General features: G+C 36.3%; 1 protein-coding gene across 4 annotated transcripts in view; it reads right to left on the reverse strand.

Moving 5' to 3' along the window:
- DOP1A (DOP1 leucine zipper like protein A) overlaps positions 1 to 18,238 on the reverse strand; it is a 56,803-nt gene that overhangs the window by 22,831 nt on the left and 15,734 nt on the right. For 3 of the 4 annotated variants that reach the window (XM_059835396.1, XM_059835393.1, XM_059835394.1), the window contains exons 10-18: positions 17,946 to 18,065; positions 14,981 to 15,095; positions 14,492 to 14,521; positions 13,865 to 14,098; positions 9,524 to 10,148; positions 6,176 to 6,450; positions 5,374 to 5,526; positions 2,144 to 2,244; positions 605 to 868 (exon numbers count right to left, since the gene is read on the reverse strand). In XM_059835396.1, the coding sequence (XP_059691379.1) occupies positions 605 to 868; positions 2,144 to 2,244; positions 5,374 to 5,526; positions 6,176 to 6,450; positions 9,524 to 10,148; positions 13,865 to 14,098; positions 14,492 to 14,521; positions 14,981 to 15,095; positions 17,946 to 18,065 (1,917 nt within the window). The remainder of the gene's footprint in view (positions 1 to 604; positions 869 to 2,143; positions 2,245 to 5,373; positions 5,527 to 6,175; positions 6,451 to 9,523; positions 10,149 to 13,864; positions 14,099 to 14,491; positions 14,522 to 14,980; positions 15,096 to 17,945; positions 18,066 to 18,238) is intronic. The other variant, XM_059835395.1, reaches the window with a different exon arrangement.

Here is an 18,238-nt window from a genome sequence, read left to right on the forward strand (position 1 = left end):
ATTTAAACTATTTTCAAGACTCCAAATTATAAAGGCATGGTAAATAGTGTCTTTCTACTTTACAGCAGAAAAAAATAATGTTGATATGCAAGCAAATCCACATTCACATAACCAAAGCAAGATTACTTTAGCAGTAGACCTTCGCAAAACATCATTCTCCCATGAAACCTTATGCAGTCTTATCTGCTTGTGTTTTCGTAAAAAAGAATTATTAGTCTGTTACTAAAATTACACAATACATGCAAACATCTTCAAACCTTATCCGTATGTTTTCAGCCAGCCCCACACCAGTGGTCCTAATTAACTAAAGCATTTCCATTTCTTGGTTAAGCTTCAAGCCATACTCTCAAATTCTACTGAAGTTCAGTAAGACATGAGAAAATGCTCTGCACTAAAATACTTGCATATCATCTTAATTTGAGAACAGTAAAACTTCAACGATACTTGAGACACCCAAACTTGAATTAGAAAAAGCATGCACAAATGCACATATAAGCAGTAGCTATTCCAGCACTTTGTTTTGCGACTTACTACTATGATTTTAATGTTGCATGCAAATAACTAAGAAAAAAATTAAATAACTTCCTACAGCTGTCTTGTATACATACCATCAGCACAGCTAAACTTCTGCATAAAGTGCTTTTCATTTTCTTCTTCAGGGTGATAGGGAGATTTAGTCCAGTAACATTCAGCCTGTACTCGCTGAACAGAAACCCGCTGAGTTTTTGGATGGAGAAGCAGTAGGAGCAAAGGTTCAAGAACCCTTGCAATATCATGTCTTTGAAGCACTTGATTTAACCAGGCTTGTCCCACTGACCATGTAGAACCATCCAAGCTATTAAGGCTGTCCAGCATGATAAATAAAGATCTAGAATAGAAAAGAAGAATGAACCTAGCACAAATTCTACACTTCTCACAGAATAATCCCATTTTAATCTGATACATGATACATTTCAACGTCAGTAAATACTCCAGTGTCTTCTCCATATAAAACAGTATTTTCTTTGGAATTCAAACTTTGCAACCTGAAGTTTTATATTTTAGTCTAGCCTAATGAAAAAATGACCAGGAAGAGATAGTAATAAAGTCAGTTAAGATAGCTGCTCTAATAGTAGCAGTTGTATAGTCAGTTCAAGTATTTGTACAGCTACTAGCATAACAATGCAGTACAGAAAGATGAAACTTTAAAAGCCAATTCACACAGATGCATGAAAAACAGAAGATAACTTATTCAAAGATCTTTTCTTCAAGAACGGAAAGGAGAAATATACTTGAGAATTGAGCACTTCCTACTGTCACTATTTTCTTCTTCTAATAGTTTTAGCCTGTAGAATCCTTTCCAGACTTAGGGAAAAACAATATATATGTTGGACTCTGAATTTTACCAACTGTTTCACATCCTCCAGTAGTACACATTCATAAGCTTTTAGCTGTATGTGCAGAATTTATCACCACTGCTGCAATGAGTGACAGTATCAAGCCAAAGAAATAATAACCTTTTTACTCTGCTTCCTACAGTTAAGTACACATTAGGAAATTTAAATAAGCACTTTTCCACAATATTTGTGCTAGCTGAGGAAGACAAGACTAGCTCAGAATCTGGATCATTCAGGTTTTTTTCTAAGAAGGTATTCTGATACCAGAATGTAAACCAGAAATCCTCTGCTGCTTGCCATAAATGACATCTTACACAAAAGACACAGATTAAACAAAAGAACCTTCATATCTTAGTTCTTACTTGCAATTTTGTTCTTAAGTTTTCTTCACTTTACTGTTACTTTCCATTTTCATATAATTCACTTCTGGGTTGACTTCTCTTTCCTGCTTTTGTTTTTACCAAATCACAGCAAGATCTCAGATACTATGTTCAATATGCACACATATTTTAACCACAGTGATAGTCAATGAATCATGTGACCACTCCTGTCCTACTCTTTACAGATACCAGAAAAATTTACAGCTTACATAATTATCATTGTGAAAACAATTTTGTCTAACATGAATTAATTTCTTGTCCTCCTTCCTTGCTTTCACAGCTACACTGTAGTTCTCCAATTTCTAAACACTCTATGCTGCCAGTATAATGTAGTTAAAGATTTTGAAGCAAAATTATTTCAACTGAATCATGCTTGTAATCACCAACCTGTCAAAGGTACGGCCAAAGGAAGAAGACTTGTTAATATGAAGGTCACGGGTGAGATGCCATAGCACTGCAAACTTTGCATGAGCTTCCATTCTTACTTTCTGTGGACCAAATTATAAGTTAGATCTATCAGAACACAACAGCCTCTGATAAGAACTGGAAAAAGAAAAAGCAGTATACAGTAGCTTAAAAGATATGATGAAATCATTAAAATTACCTTTTTTGATTGTGCGTTCAAATGCTATTTTCTAACATTAAAAACAGTAATAGGCAACAATAGGTGTCTGCGAACAATTTGGTAGCATGAAAGGATTCTCCCCCAACTTGATCTTGGCTGCCTTAGTTTCAAAGTTTAGCTTGAAAAAGTTTTAAATAATGTGATAGCTTGAACAATACTTATTTTACTCTCACAAGTTGCACAGCTCTGTTTTCAGTGAGTTTACCTATATGTATCAAGGCACTAGAAGAGATCATGAAGAGAGAGCAGGAAGAAACATGCAAGCTTTTCAATATGAAAACTCAAGCATACAGAGGCAGAGACAAGAGGCAAAGAAAAAGGAGAAATTTTTAGAGATAGTTTCTGGAATGATGGGATTAACCACAGTATCCATGGAAATAAGGGAATGAAAATAAGTTGGCTAGAAAGAGATATAAGAATTTTCTAGCTAGATACAACATAGACAGAGTTCATCACTAACATGCCAAATTTAGCTCTGGAACTTAAGAGTTTTATTTGGACAAATAGGACATGCCTACTGCCCACAGGACTTCTAATGACTAGTAATAATATGCAGAATACTTAATGTTGAAATAGTATTAAAGTAACAATTTTTATGCCTTTCTCCCTTCACTGTGGCCGATCAAGGCAAAGAGTTGTGCCAGCAAGGCTGTAAACAACAGTAAATGCCATGCTATAATATTAAAAACAGCTTTACCCAAGAGACAAGGAAGCTACTAAGCAGTTGTAGGGGTGAACAAACAAAGCACAGTAATCAGGACGGTTATACTGAATAAAACATCAAAATTACTTTCAAATACAATCAGGGCTTAAACTAAATTACTAGACGATAAGCAGAGGCAAGAGAACAAAGATTTTTATTTGTTTGTTCTTAAAATATATACTTATAGGGAATGAACAGGAGGTATATTTACTTCTAATCAAAATGAGACCAGACTAAAACCTGTTAATATCACTGCACAAAGACCTCAACTCAAATGTCAAATTGACAGCTTCTATGTGAAACAAATTTCTAGGGGAGAAAGAAAAAAAAATAAGATAGAGTACCTGTCATGACAAGTAGAACTCCTACGAATAATAGTAAAAACTAAGCATGTGCTTTATCTATTGGGAAACAGAGCATAACTTCTGATAAGAGATAAAGTCTCCTACATAAGCCTGTTGCTGAATGCTGAAAAGCCCCCTTTGTCTAGCATGAAGCTACAGAGGCTCATCACAGACCTAAAAGAAACACTGTTTGTCAACAATTTGAATATCTGCCAGCTTCAAAAGATTTTGAAAATACTACTTCACTTGCATTAGCTAAACTGAGAGCAAAACAGAAGTAATCAATAGGATAGCCACAGTCACTTCTAGAAAACAGCCAGCAGTGAGGTAAGAAACCTTTGAGCAGCAATAAAGAATGGGAGAAATCCACCAAGTTGGGTCATGAGCCAACATTATAACCTGTGGTAGCAGAACAGGAGACAGGACAAGTGACTAAGTAATAACAAGAAACCAAACAGAGTTATCGGAGGCAAAGCAGCAGCTCTCTGATCACTTGAGAGGTTCTGCTCAAATTAGTCCATGGCTTTTGACATGAGACAGAGATGGAAAGTAAAGACCTTCAAGGAAAGAGTAGCCTCAGCAGCATACTGCAAAGAAATGCAAACAACTCGCAACCCAGCTGCCATGTCAGTCAGAGCAGAGTAAGCAAGCACTGGCAATTACTGTTAGAGCAGTTTATTAGTTGCCTTCTACAACTGGCAAACATGGCAGAAACAGTCAGAATTCAAATCTTTTAAGAACAAATAACTAGAGAAGAGAGGGGCCGCATGAGATTGGAGAAGAATTGTACAGAAGCCTCTTCATCGAAAGTATCTAGTTATTGCAATTCCTCTGCTTCCCAATAGGGAAAAAGAATCTCACAGAAACACTTTAGCTGGAAATAATTAACCAAGACAAGTGTCATAAGATGGAGCTCATAAATATATAGCACAGCTCTTGGGACCTGGAAATAAAATAAAATCTTATTAGTCCAAGCCGCTTTTTTATCTTATATTTACATTAACTCCTACAAAAAGAGCTAGAATCGGATAATATATATAAATGGTCAGAAAGACAAAAAAACCCCCAATTCACTGCTGCTTAAAAGAGAAAGGGAATTAAGGCTGAAGCAGCAAATTAATAATATCCAATGCTGCCAACTCATGAGGATGTGTCTCACAGAAAGGGAAAGGAATTGAAAACAAATCTCAAACTGTAAAAAGAAGGTGATGACATGAAGAGAAAGGCAGTAAGGACACCTCAGCTGAGAAAGAGAGAGAAAAGAGAAAGCAAAAGGATAGAAAGATAAAGGGGACCACACATGACTGTCTTAAGAAAGAAGCAATACAACCCCACTGTCAAGAAAAGCAACAGAGACATGGTGATGACAAGAACCTGTCTGTTGCTCCTTCTCCAAGGAGCAAAGGAAGAAGAAAGTCTAGATGCTATCTATATTAGGACAAATTATTAGACATGATGCAAGAATTAGATGAAACAGGAGGGAACACACTAGAGGACTGAACTACAGTTGGTTAGGACACAGCAAAAGAAATTGTGCTTAAATTTGATGGAGCTGTACAGGGAAAGAAGAGTGGTTAGGACAACTGGAATGGAACCTAGAAAATCTATATTCAATTACTACTATTACAAACGCTTTTCATAGGTTTGTAAAACACCAAGACATCATGAAAAGGAGGCTCAACTACTACAGACATAAGGTTAAGGTTTCTTGTGAGTGGAAATATAGGAAAGAGGATGGCAATGTCAGAGGGTGGACAAAACTGATGTTCTGCATGCAAGTAAAAGATAAGTGTATTTTTAATGTTTGAAACAATCAACGCAAGGCAACATTTTTTCAATATTGAAGTTATTTATGCCCTCCTCTGAGGCACCAAGTCCTTTTTGTAAATACATTTCTATAGTTGTATACTTAACTCATCTTTTAGTAAATATATGAACAACTTGCCTTGTCTCTGTGAGTCAGCTGCTGACTAATAACATCTTCACAAATGCTAGAAGATGGAACAAGGTTGTGCAGCTGGTAGAAGAGCTCCACACTCTTCTGATGATGCTGAGGAGTTCCATCACCCAACTGGTCCCAAAGAGTTAAAGCTATATGCTTTGTACATGAAAATAAAAGTTGCAAGAGATACAAGTGAATGAGTATCATGCCTTGTTTTGCTCTAGACTACGTTAAGCTCTATGTAATGATGGGAGACATTACATCTGATGACACCATATGACCAACAAGCAATCCATAAAACTGTTCCTTCTTTGTTCATATGAACATAAAGAACTGTTTGAAATATTGCAATAACTTACTACATAAAAGATTCCTGTTAGGAGTCAGAACTCACAGGCATCTCCAGAAATAAATTTTAATTGAAATATAATTAACTACATAATATACACTGCTGAAGATTATCTTTTGTAAATGACTTCTTACATAAATTACACAAGTACAGAGATTGTGGTTTACCAGAGTCCTATTTATACACATCTCAGTTTCATACCTTTGCTAATTAATGATGCTATTCAATCAGGTTGATTCAAACACGAATTTTCACCCAAGCAGTACGACAATCACAGTGTGAAAATTTACTATGTATTTTCATTTACAGTCTAACACAGGTTACAACTGTTATCAAAATACTCAGCAAGAAAATTTGGTTTACCATACCAAGGATGGTAAAGCAGCCAAGACTGCCAGCCTTCACCAGCCAGGAAAAGAAGTTTAAAGAAAACAGCAATGACATACTGCATTGTACCTTGAAGAAATCTGTCTTTTCAGCCATATATCTCAGATTGCCTTGAGTAAGAGGAGGTCTGATGACCACAGCCACTCTTCCCTGGTTAGGGCTAAGAGGTTGAGCAGTTTCCACACTGTTCAGATTTTCTCCAGTGACGAGAGCAACAGATTGCGTCAATCCAACCAAGTCCATCACAAGGGAAATAGTAACACCCTGAACACTGAAATCGCTTGCTTGCTTGCAAGCATTCATTAAAGTCTGTAGCCACAGTGGAGGCTGTACTTGTTCACAGTCTGAAATAAAAATCACAGAAGATACATTCATTTAACAATTTTAAATATTACGAATTTTTCCTCTTATATCCCATAACCATATGCATAATTGTCTTTCGTATCTTTCATATTTCAACCTGCCCCTTGTATGAGTTTAGGAAAAATGTACGCAGGAGAATAATACTTCCTGACGTATTTTTATCTTTAAAATAATCTAATTAAGAATGCAATACTGTATCACTTCAAACATTTAGTAACCAAAAATAAATAGGAAAATTTGAAAAAGGAAGAGAAAAGTAATTTTTATGGAAACGCGTCCACACTATTTGATGTTTCAGACAAAACTGGACTTCTAGTAGTTTGCACATCCTTTCATCCACTTTCCTCCTTCAGGAAATTCATTGTAGCTTGTAGTCTGGAATAATTCTGTAGTATTTTATATATATAAAATAATATTATATCTTTTATATGTCATATTATATAGCTATTACAACATACATACATACATAGAGAATTATTTACATATATTATTTTTATATATATAAACTAAGTTCAAACTAACAAAAAATACAGAGATTTTCCTGGCAACACTTTAAAACTATCTGTGAAAATTGATGTTTTGGGTAGCAGAAACTTGATCCTATTAGATCATACTCTGCTTTCACTGTAGGTGGTTGTTTTCCCCTTCTTACCATCCCCTCACTTAATACCATACACTGGCCTGATAATGCAAGTGTATTTCTCTGATGTTCACAGTCAACTCTCCAAGTGAATAATGCACCCTTTTATTTTAGAGGTACCAAAGTAATTTTTCTTAAAAGGTCAAAAGGACTCTATTGATCATGTTCCTAAAATAGGCAAATGCTTCTAGAATCAGACAAGTGAAGAAGTGTTATTTAATAGGCACAATACAGGACCTATTCAGAATCAAAAGAAGGACGATGCAATTTCTAATTTATATCCACAATAGTTAATTTTGCAATGTAAATTGGAGCCTAAATATACCTAACAATTCCACATAATGTTCTAGAGTTTACAGATATAAACATTATTCTGAGCTTCACTCAGTTCCCTTTTTAATTTCTTCAATTAAAAATAGCACACATTTATCTGAGAAATTAAGCATACAGCAAAATTTAAGCACAGTTATGTTCTATCAATATCAGATTAATTTGGCTCCTTCAAATAAACAGACTGATAACTCTCACTGTTGATTGAAGGCAATTGGATCACATCACTAATGCAACCCATCAAAAACATGTTCCAAATTTAGCAACCCTTCTGCAACCTCTTCTGCAGTAGAAAAACATATCAATACATGAAGAAAAGGCTGGTATGCGAATTATGGTAACTACCTTCTCCCATTCCCCATTCTCTGTTCCACTGGCATTCTCTGTTACTGGGAGCAGGACTCCCGGTACTGCTATGCAGCCCCATTCCCATCACTATTGCCATCCACCCTGCCATTCTATACAACAGATGTTTACATCTGAAACAAAATCCTTCCTCTTGATTTCAACCACCTACAATTTATGCTTATTCCTCAAAGTCACACTGTTTAATGGAGCGCAAATGCAACATCACAAACGGGAAAGCTGAGATGATCAATGAGCAACGCAAATCCAAGACTTAAAAAAGTGACAAGGATTCTTAGAATCACTGCCTTCATACAAGGCACATACTACTCAAGCTCTACAGGCCTTCTGCTTTAGAGTTTACACAGCATCAATAATCAAAAGTGTTATATACACAGAAAAGGAATAAGCAAACAGCTGATTTTTAAAATATTTTTAGTCTTCTGCCACAACACTCATTTGTAGCCTACTAGCTTTTGGAGAAAAAAAAAAAAATCTCTAAAAAAAAAAAAAAATCACATTTTTCAGAGTCATGATATAGAAGTACAAATATCCTGTGCTAGATCTTTTACAAAAGGGAGCACCCCTTTAGCACTGCAGTACCCTTTATTAATAAACAGCTGTAACCAAGCTGCCTTCAACTGACATAAATATTTGGTATGTCTGGATCTCACAGAGTCAAAGATATGCTCTGCTCCTGTCTGTATAATCAAGACATACGCAACACATCTTAAAGACTACAGGAATAGAAGAAGCAGTATGTTAAATTAATGTGCTTGTTTCTAAAAGCCAAAAAACTATTCACCTCCAAGCAGTGCCCACCGCTTAGCCGTTAATAGATTTTGAAAGTTATAAGTAAGAACAAAAAGCTGAGACCATGAAGTTTCCTAGGAAAAATAAAATCACAGAAGACAACTGTGACAGTAGTCAAAATTGTTATATTTCTTGCACCCTCCAACCATATCCATCGTGATACCATTTTAAGGCAGCAACTCTCAAGCTGCAGACCAGAAGTGGAACCAGAATTAGAACTGCAACTTGAAGAATTTACAAACTGTAAAAAGGATTATCCATCTAAAATGTCACATTTTACAGTAATCCAGAACTCTCAACATTTTAATCCCATTTCTGTATCTGTAGCTGATGTGTTCACCTATCTGTGAACACATTCACACTTGACAAAACCCACCATTTTTATTTTGTTTTCTAATGCAACTGAGTTGTTTGCAAGAATTGTTTGCAAGAACTGTTCCTTTAATAGGAGCAAAGTAAAATTAATTAATTACTTATCTGGTATGATTTTTATTGGGCAGAAGCTTATAATTTCCATGTATTGCACAAAGTGATCAATGTGCACATCAATCTAAAATTGCTAAAATTAAGCTAAAAAACATACTTGATGTTAGCTGTGGCTATTACAAAATATGCCAGAAGAAAACATCATGGATCCATACAGTAAAGAGGAACATCTGAAAATCTAGATTCTACTCTCAGGCTTCAGTTTGTATAATTTATATTTGTCACCCCAATATTAATTAGTGTCAAATCCTATGCCAGCAATATTCTTAAAACCTATGAGAAAATAGCTTAGTTTCCAAAAAGCAAACCAATTGATACAGAAGGAAACATACATTTCTGAGAGGAACAGCAACACACACAAAGCATGAATACTATTACTTTAAAAAAATTCTGAAAAAAAAAGATTTTAAAAGCAAAGAACAAAGAAGAGTGCAGCTTACCAACTTCAGGCTTCCCAGGATGTAATTCTGAAGTACGGTTTCCTTCAGCAATGTAAACGGGAAAGCTTGAACATTCAAGATACAGCTGACAAGCAGCAATAAAGGCAGGAAGGTATTCTTTCGGTGTTTTTTTCTTGTTTGTTTTCTTCACCTTAGCATCAACTTGTGATTCTCTGTCCCATTTTGTGGTCTGTCCTTGCTCTCTAGTGGGGTCTACTGGAAGCTCTGCCCCTAAGGACTGAGACAAGGAATTACTCTGAATGATATACAGGTTGATAAATCTGGTTAAAAACTGTTGGACATACTCCAAACAGCACTGCATTGCAGTCTTTTGCATCGTTTTCCCACTTCGAGTTGCTGTCCCCTGTGTCATTATGGAAGGAGGCTGTACAACGGTTTCCTCAGATCCCACAGTTGATGCTGTCTCAGTCTCCGAGGATGTGCTACCAATAATAGGAATGCCAGGCGCACCATGACCTTCATTCAGTGCTCTATCAATGTCATCAGTTGTATCTGCCTGATATTGTACAAACTCAGTGAATCCACTTTCTGATGATCGACTGCTTGGAGGATTTTCTCCATCTTCAAAAACATCATTAGGATTTTCAAGTGAAACTGATGGCACCTGAGTGAAATAAAAGTTTAATGATTTTTCAAAATGGGTTATTTAGGTCCTAGTGAGAAAATATTTATTTGTGTCTCCATTTGAAAGCAACAATCTTATTCCATAGTTTTAAATCTATTAATATAAATATATTTTATGCAGAATGATGTTTGGTGTGTCAGTAAGCTTGCCAGACCAAGCTAACTATAAAAAAAAGCATTGTTTATCAAGTAAAATACTTTAAATATTATTGCTTTTAACATTTTCTTCATATCATAACTATGTCTAATTTTTATTAAATAACGGTGGAATGCATAGGCACAGGTATTATTAATTTATACAGCATCATAAACCAAAATATTCATACGTCAAAGAAAACCTCTCACTTCCAGCAAGAAGCAGGACATTGAACTGTGTTGCTTATGGTCACTTTAGCTAGCAAGATTCTTTTAATACTTTAGATTTTAGCATGTTCTACAACAGGACAAGATATTTATCTGTTAATCAGAAACTGCTACAGTCATAAAGGAGTAAAAAGATGCCTGCAGGCAAAGGAGACAAAAAGGAGATATCAGCCAAGAAGAATGGGAAGACTTGAGAGAGTAGGAAAAAGTACATACTTCTCTGATCACACTTTTGAAGTTCCCACTGCACAAGTAAATAACCACATTAGATATTAAATTATTTTAACCTAATAACTGTCTGGATATACTACTGATAGTAGAACCACAACTATTAAAGTTTTAGGAAGGCAGGATCAGTGTCATTTAATATTACAACTATAAGTTGTCAAAATACCTTGAAAAAGTGAGCTGTGGAGCTGTAAATGAAGAATAAAATCTTTCATAACCTAAAAAACATTTTTCCCACTTCCACATTTATACTAATAAAGCCAGCTCAATTTCTCAATAAAATATATGCTCTTTGACTTGTCTCTTAAACAAAAAAAAAGGTCTATTAAACATGGATGGAATCTTAATTCTTAGATGTATATATGGCACAACTTTAACTAACTAGCATCTTCCTTTTTATATACTGATCTTGAGGTTTGGAAGTTGGGGATTTCTTTCAGATACAAAGTTTTATAATTATAAAAGAAGAAACAGACTTTAATTTAAAAACTACTAATCATTTGCAACTAGGAAGAAAAAAAATCATCTCCTAGAAACAAAAAAGAAGAGTTGCTCCAGCAACAACAGTTCTTCATGACTCATTGTGCACCTTAATTCCTCATCAGTTCAGAATATGCACAAATCTGATGCATGATTTCTACTCAAAAAGAACCCATAGCGGCTTTCTGGGCTGCTCTACCCCTCTGTAGTCTTGTTGGTAACTGGTAGCACAGTCTTTGCTTCCTGGTGAGAATGTGCAGTGAATAGGGAAACAACTTAAAGAGACATGCATGGAACAGTGGGAGTAAATGCAGGTAAAGAAGATGTCTACATACTTCTCATCTAGTATCTTACTGGTGATCATGGATGTTGCCCGAGATCTAACAGGCCCAAAAGTTGTCTTGCTGTCTGACATTCTAATCACTAGCTGTCTTAAATACAGAATTTGAGCATAATCTAGAAATCTGAATAACTTTTTCATGAATAAATAAAAACAGAGATGTCATTATATCTGGTGAATTACATCTTGCTTTAGCAGAGATGGAGTAAGAATGAAAATGATAACTTGTTTGAGATAGCTTTCACTGTCTCCTGTGTTAATATGTACTGAAAAGTTAGAAAGACATAAAGGGTGACCCTGTCTTATAAAATGCAATGTAAAAGAGATCAGAAACACGGTAATTAATTTCACTCTATCTCTTAACAGAAGCCATGGCCACATATGAGTCAGTTGTAATTGAAAGAAAAAGGCCACTGAAGGTTCAAAGGGCAACATCATTCAAACAGAACAGGATTAAAAAAAAAAAAAAAAAGGCAAAAGAACAAAACCAGGCAGGTATCAGCTGGCTAGAAAGAATAAGGATAGGATCCTGAATAAAGGATGCTGAAGTCCTAATGGACAAGCTGAACGCGAGAAAGCAGTGGACCCTTCTGGTGAAGAAGGCTAACCACATACTGGACTGTATTAGCAAAAGTATAGCCAGCAAGTCAAGGGAAGTGATTAGTCCCCTCTGCTCAGCAGTTTTAAGACCACATCTGGAATACTTTGTCCAAGTTTGCACTCATTAGTACAAAACAGACATTGATGTACTGATTAAGTCCAATGGAGGGCTACCACAGGAGCACATGACATGGAAGGAAAGCTCAGAGAGCTGCATTTGCTCAGTCTTAAAAAGATTGCTAAGAGTTGTGTAGGGGGAGAAAGTGTCTTTATTGCTGTCTGCGACTTCCTATTAGGTAGTTGAAAAGATGGAGACATGCTCAGAAATCTACACTGAAAGAACAAGAGGCAACAAACACAAGCTGCAACAATGGAAATTCTGATTAAATAACAGTGCAAATGAACAAGCTGTACAGAGAAGTCGTGGAATCTTCATCCTTGGAGATGTTCAAAACTAAGCTGGATATGATCCTGAGTGACTTGACCTAGCTTTAAAGTAGAATCTAACTTTGAAATCAGCCCTGCTTTGAGCAGTGACCTGCAACTGTCACTTCCAACCTAAATTATTCTATGACGTTCCTCGAGTTTCTTCAGATGGATCTATGAGAGAACAAGGATTTCAGGGCATGTCACTTAACATACCTTACAGAGCCATGGTTGCGTAGACCAAACTACACAATGTTAAGAAAGACAGACCTGCTGGCTGGTTTGTTTCTTCTATTTCTTTATTAAATGATTCTAAGAACTTAACAGTGACAGCAAAATAACTGAGGGGTATTAATCTGTTGCTCATAAATTGGGTGAGAGGAGAATTTACATATCACAGAAGCACAGAATCACTAAGGTTGGAAAAGACCTGTAAGATCATCAGGTCCAACCATCAACCCATCACCACCATGCCCATTAAACCATGTCCCACAATGCCTCGTCCACACGTTCCTTGAACACCTCCAGGGATGGTGACTCCACCACCTCCCTGGGCAGCCTGTTCCAGTGTCTCACCACTCTCTCAGTAAAGAAATTTTTCCTAATATCCAGCCTAAAACTCCCCTGGCGCAACTTGAGGCCATTTCCTCTTGTCCTGTTGCTAGTCACTTGGGAGAAGAGACCAACACCCACCTCTCTGCAACCCCCTTTCAGGTAGTTGTAGAGAGCAATAAGGTCTCCCCTCAGCCTCCTCTTCTGCAGACAGAACAACCCCAGTTCCCTCAGCCACTCCTCATAAGACTTGTGCTCCAGACCCCTCACCAGCTTCGTCGCCCTTCTCTGGACATGCTCCAGCACCTCAATGTCCTTCTTGTAGTGAGAGTATATATGCCTGATATGTAACCAAAATGGAGAATTCTTTTCGGTCCTGTTATTCTACATCAGAGTCCTTTATTTTACATTACAACTTTAAACTTTAGTTGATTAGTTAATTCTTAGGCCCTGATTCTGAAGTGATTTATACATGTATAATATTAAATCTAGATAAAAACCCTTAAGAATCAAGTGTTCTACCCTTCTACCACAGTGAAGTGCACAATTATAATTTCTTTTGATGATCTAAGTTTCATGTGTGTTGTTGTATATTAAACTAAATCTAATCAAGACTTGTAGGTGGTTCAGCACAGACTTAGAAAGCCCGCTTTTCCTTTCCACACAAGAAGTATTTTCCCAAGATGTTGCAAAACATAATCATTTACCTTTTTATTTTCCCATTCCTTGATGGAGCTGCTATGTCCACTAGGAAGCTGCAGGATACCATATGCACCAGCAGATAGCAATGGAGGTTGAACCTTACTAAGGATCTTTGAGCAGAGTCTGAGAGAATCACTAAGCTCGGACAAGTGCAAAGTATGAAGATGGCTCGTCAACGCAGAAATCATCCTGAGCAACAGCTGAGGCAAGTGTTCTGTCTGTATTTCAATGTAAGTCTCCTAACAAAGTAATAGTAAAACTCATTAATTGTAACACAAATTCCACCCTGAAAGTTATTTTCTATAACAGTGGTACCTATCATTTGCTTAATTGTGTTCTAAGTGTATGGAACACGGAAAAAGGAAAATCAAAACTTTAATATCCAAGAATAAGTACATGCTTTACTTAAGAAAATTTACAAAATTAACTTACAGTTGGGTAACCAACTAACAGAAATATATCTAGCTCTTTTTCAGAATTTTACATCTTGTTCATTACACAAACACATTACAAAACATAACAATAAGGCTAAAGAATGCTACTACTATTATTTTAATAATCTTAGTGTAAAAGTTTAAGAATGAAAAATAAACAAGTTAAGAACTAGAGGAAAAATGGGCTGATTGCCATACCTGACACAGCACTCTCATACTTCTAGTAGGCTTTGAAATGAGAAAGCAAAGAATTGAGGAAAGACAGGTATAGAAAAAACAGTTCCAATAGTCTTTGCTACATTAAGCAATGTCAACAGAAAAAGAAGATACATCTTATCATGACATTTAAAAGACCCTTAAAAGAAAGTTGTACATCTAAACTAGCACATCAAACTACACAAGAGTATACTTGTAACAAATACAGTGTAGTTTTAGAGAAAAGAAATTGAGGACAGACAAAAATTTTCAGGTATAAGCATCATAAAAACCACTCATAAAAACCACTTTGTATAATTCTTGATGGACTGGTTGGACATAACCAATGAAACCAAAAATGTCTTCTAAAGGTGTCCACCAGTTTATGGCAATATATTTTCAGAAAAAACAATTAATAAAGCAGATATAGTATTTCTGTAGACTATAAATATACAGAATCCCAGTATTAGCAACGAATAAAGCAATTCTTACCAAAGAAACTATATCCAACAAAAAATCCACTAACACGCAGAAATTTGTCAGGGGTAACTCAGATTGCTCACTACCACTTCCAGGCCCAGTTTGAAGTCTGGCATGTAATGTCCTCCTGCAAAATTCAAATAGGGTTTCACGATACTTTTCCCTCCCCCTTACATTGACCATGTTTCTCTAACTTAATGCAAAGCTGTACACATCAGGGATAATCCTCAAAGAAATAAATAATCTCTCATTTTACTGTTAATTAGCTCATTTGACACCACTGCATGCTTTCAGAAAAAGCGGCAACTAGCCTTTCACTGTAAACTACTCTTCATTCATAAAATAAGGAAATTCAGGCTACAGAAAATTGCATTTGTGACTCCACTATATATGGCAATATTTTCTAGTATACCATGGGCACCAATAATAGAATTAAGGGATAGTGTTACTGGAAGCACAGTGATTTTGAAGATATATAAACCCAAGGCATTAAGCACTTGAGATAAGACAACCAAAAGTGAAATAAAAGGCCCAGGAAGCTTTAAAGTTGTGCAAGAGGAAACCAAAACAAGCTCATCTGAATGCCCACTTCAACTTCAGCTGACCACATTGTTTTACTATTGACAAGAATTCATGACCTGATGAGTTTTATTGCTGAGTAAGTAAGATGGAACACAAATCCCCTGTGAAATCATGTTGCAATCTGACAGTATTATAAGCAAAGGATATGAACAAAGGAATAATATTTTGTTTCTCCAATTCATTTATTCTGCTGGGGGTGGTGGTGAGGGCAGTGTCACATTTTCAGCAGTAGTTATTTATGCTAATCCTTTCCCTCTGTTTTGGAAGGGTTCATGAACATATAAGCCAGGACTAAAAAAAAGATTTATTTGAAATAATAGAAGCATTACAGAAACCAAGTCTGAAACAGTGACAGTAAGTATTTATCAAAAGATTTTAAAAATCATATTTAAATTGCATTCTGTCACTAATCTGCATTTGAAAAGTAGCACTCTACTTAACCCACATCTCCATTGGGTTACTGTATCTCTAGAACAACAGATAATTCTTCATAAAACTAGTAGCCTGTTTTACAGTTCAGTGAAATGGTTCCTTTGTGTAAGTCATAACACAAATTCTTTTTCACATTCTGTGCTGCTACCCTGAAAGAGCTACTATTTCATAAATTTCTCACAGATTTGTTCAACTGTAATACCCCAAAAAGGATCACTTGAATTCAACTCACTGAACCCCTTATAAAAATAGCTTTGAGAGAAGGCTCAACAGCAGTGAGCAACACTTAGATGGGAGAAAACACTAGATACAAGAAATCCTATTTTTAATTTTTAGTGGGGGAATATCATAAGAAAAAGCCTAAGACAAATTCAGAGGGATATCTAAATTGCTTTAAAAATAGTAACTGTGATTTAGCAAATCAGACGAGATGATATAAAGATAACTTACAAATTTACAGTTTAAAATCAACTGGATATGTTTTCACTTAATGGTGTATCTTTTTAAACAGGAAGACAATAACTTACCTAACACAGCAGCTCATTTAAAAAAACCAAGACAAACCACAGAAAACATTCTCCAGATTCCATTTATTTATCAACGAGGCAATCTGGTATCCATGCTTACAGTAACATGTACTTATATGTAGAGAAATTCTCACCTGCTTGTTAGTTGGTTGTAGCTTGCGTTCTTTAGTTTAAGCAATTCAGTCCAATACACACAAAAAATTAAGTCACAGACATGTTGGAAGGGATTCATCTAGTCCAACCTCTCACACTGAGCAGGACTGCTAACAACGCTAGATAAATTCACCCACAGTTTTGTCTTGTAGAGTCCTGGAAATCTCCCAAGGAAGCTCCACAGCCTTCCTTGGGTAACCTGTTCCACTGCTGCACTATGTTCCTAGCAAAGCTTTTCCAAAAGTCCAACCTGAACCCCTGAGCCAACACTTGTTGTTGCTGTCCCTTCTTTTACTATCAGCCATTACTGAAAGTATGGCTGTATCAACTTTGTAAATGCCCTTCAGGAAGTCATAGGCTGCTATTCAAGCCTCCTCTTTGTCAGGCTAAACCAAAGTCACCTACCTCAACCTCCCATGCAGTGTCCTATGGCTCTGACTATCTTAGCAGTCCTCTGCTAGAGCCTCTTCAGTTTCTCAACATTCCTCCTTAACTGGGGTGCCCAGCGCTGGACACCATATTCCACATGTGACCTTAGAAACACTAAGTGAAAGGACAAATAACTCCCTTTCACCTGTTGACCACAGTCCCCCTAATGTAGCCCAAGATACAGTTTTCTTTCCTTATGACAGCAAACTGTTGGATCATAGACAACTTAGTGTCCAAATATCTTAATACATTATTAAGCTATTCCATAAGCAACAAAAAAAAAAAAATGTTTTCTACAAATTTAATTTGAAATCCCTACACCATCTATCCCTTGCCACTGCAACAACCCCTGGTCTCCTCTGGTCCCTTGGTCCCCCGTCTTCATGTTCATATTTTCAGTTCTCCCTTATTTACTATGTTCCCTGCCATAGCCCTCCTTGCCATGTACAGGACTCTCATACTTTCTTTCCTAAAAGAGCAGGGCAAAAGATAACACATTCCACAAGTCACTCTTGGTAAAGCTGATGGGTTGGCTAGATACCCAATGAATAATCCTGTACTGGACACAGAGAACAAAACAAACTAGCTTTGAGATCACTCTAGAGTCTTCCCTTCAGCAGAGGTGCTAATGCTGTCTCTTGATTTTATCCAGACGCTGAGTTTGTAAGAACTCACATAGCTGACACCACCACATCTGATTGAAATTGGCCAAAAGATCAAAGTTAAAGGGATAGGGAAGGAAAAGGCTTACAGACTAAATGATCACATTAGACTAACTACTTTGAATGAAAAAGCTTATAAAACAAAAGTCAACTTCAATTTTACACATACAGAGTTTAAGTATTATAACCTACCTACAACATTCTTCAAACCAACGAGCAATATAATCCCACATATAATAAGGCTCAAAGGAATTAAAGAGAAGATTGGCGGTTTTAATCAATTCTGCTGTTTTCTTGTTTTCTCTCAGTTTGCTGAAATAAAATAAAAAAACCACTTTATATTTTTACACTTCATTTCCAAGTTATGTAACCACACATCGCTGTGAGTTTACCCACTGCCAGTTAACACTGACAAATTTTCCTCCCCTCATCCCTACAGTGGTTGTCGCTCTCGGGCAGTATATTGGCAGGCTCCTCATATCAAT

This window comes from Gavia stellata, chromosome 2, assembly GCF_030936135.1.
Source record: "Gavia stellata isolate bGavSte3 chromosome 2, bGavSte3.hap2, whole genome shotgun sequence".
Classification (NCBI taxonomy): domain Eukaryota; kingdom Metazoa; phylum Chordata; class Aves; order Gaviiformes; family Gaviidae; genus Gavia; species Gavia stellata.